Source organism: Pygoscelis adeliae, unplaced genomic scaffold (genome assembly GCF_000699105.1).
Source record: "Pygoscelis adeliae isolate BGI_AS28 unplaced genomic scaffold, ASM69910v1 Scaffold68, whole genome shotgun sequence".
Classification (NCBI taxonomy): domain Eukaryota; kingdom Metazoa; phylum Chordata; class Aves; order Sphenisciformes; family Spheniscidae; genus Pygoscelis; species Pygoscelis adeliae.
The window spans coordinates 3,489,296-3,489,610 of record NW_008825501.1 but is presented as its reverse complement, the minus strand read 5'-3'; the positions used below and the strand labels follow the sequence as shown (position 1 = coordinate 3,489,610).

Here is a 315-nt window from a genome sequence, read left to right as displayed (position 1 = left end):
AAAAAAAAGGGGGGGAAAGAAATAAAAATGCTGCTAAATAAAACAAACAGAGCTGACCCCCTTCCCTGCCTCTCTCTCTTCTCTTTCCAAGAGGGTCTATTATTTCTTTCCCTGCCCCCCCAGCCTGCCGCCTACCGCCTCCGGGCCAACCAAAAATGAAATAAAATGAAATGAAATCGAAAGGAAAGAGAGAAAGAGAGACCCAGAGAGGGAGCGGGAGCCTGCCTTCCTCTCCCGATCTCTCCCGGGAAAGTTCAGGAGGTAACTCACCTTTGTGCATGCCAGTGAACCTGTCCTTCAGCACCGTCAGTTCAT

General features: G+C 49.5%; 1 protein-coding gene across 1 annotated transcript in view; it reads right to left on the bottom strand.

The window, feature by feature from the left end:
• The window catches only part of CELF4 (CUGBP, Elav-like family member 4), a 695,746-nt gene that overhangs the window by 695,058 nt on the left and 373 nt on the right, over positions 1-315 (bottom strand). Inside the window, exon 2 of the mRNA XM_009331557.1 lies at positions 271-310. Within this exon, the coding sequence (XP_009329832.1) occupies positions 271-310 (40 nt within the window). The remainder of the gene's footprint in view (positions 1-270; positions 311-315) is intronic.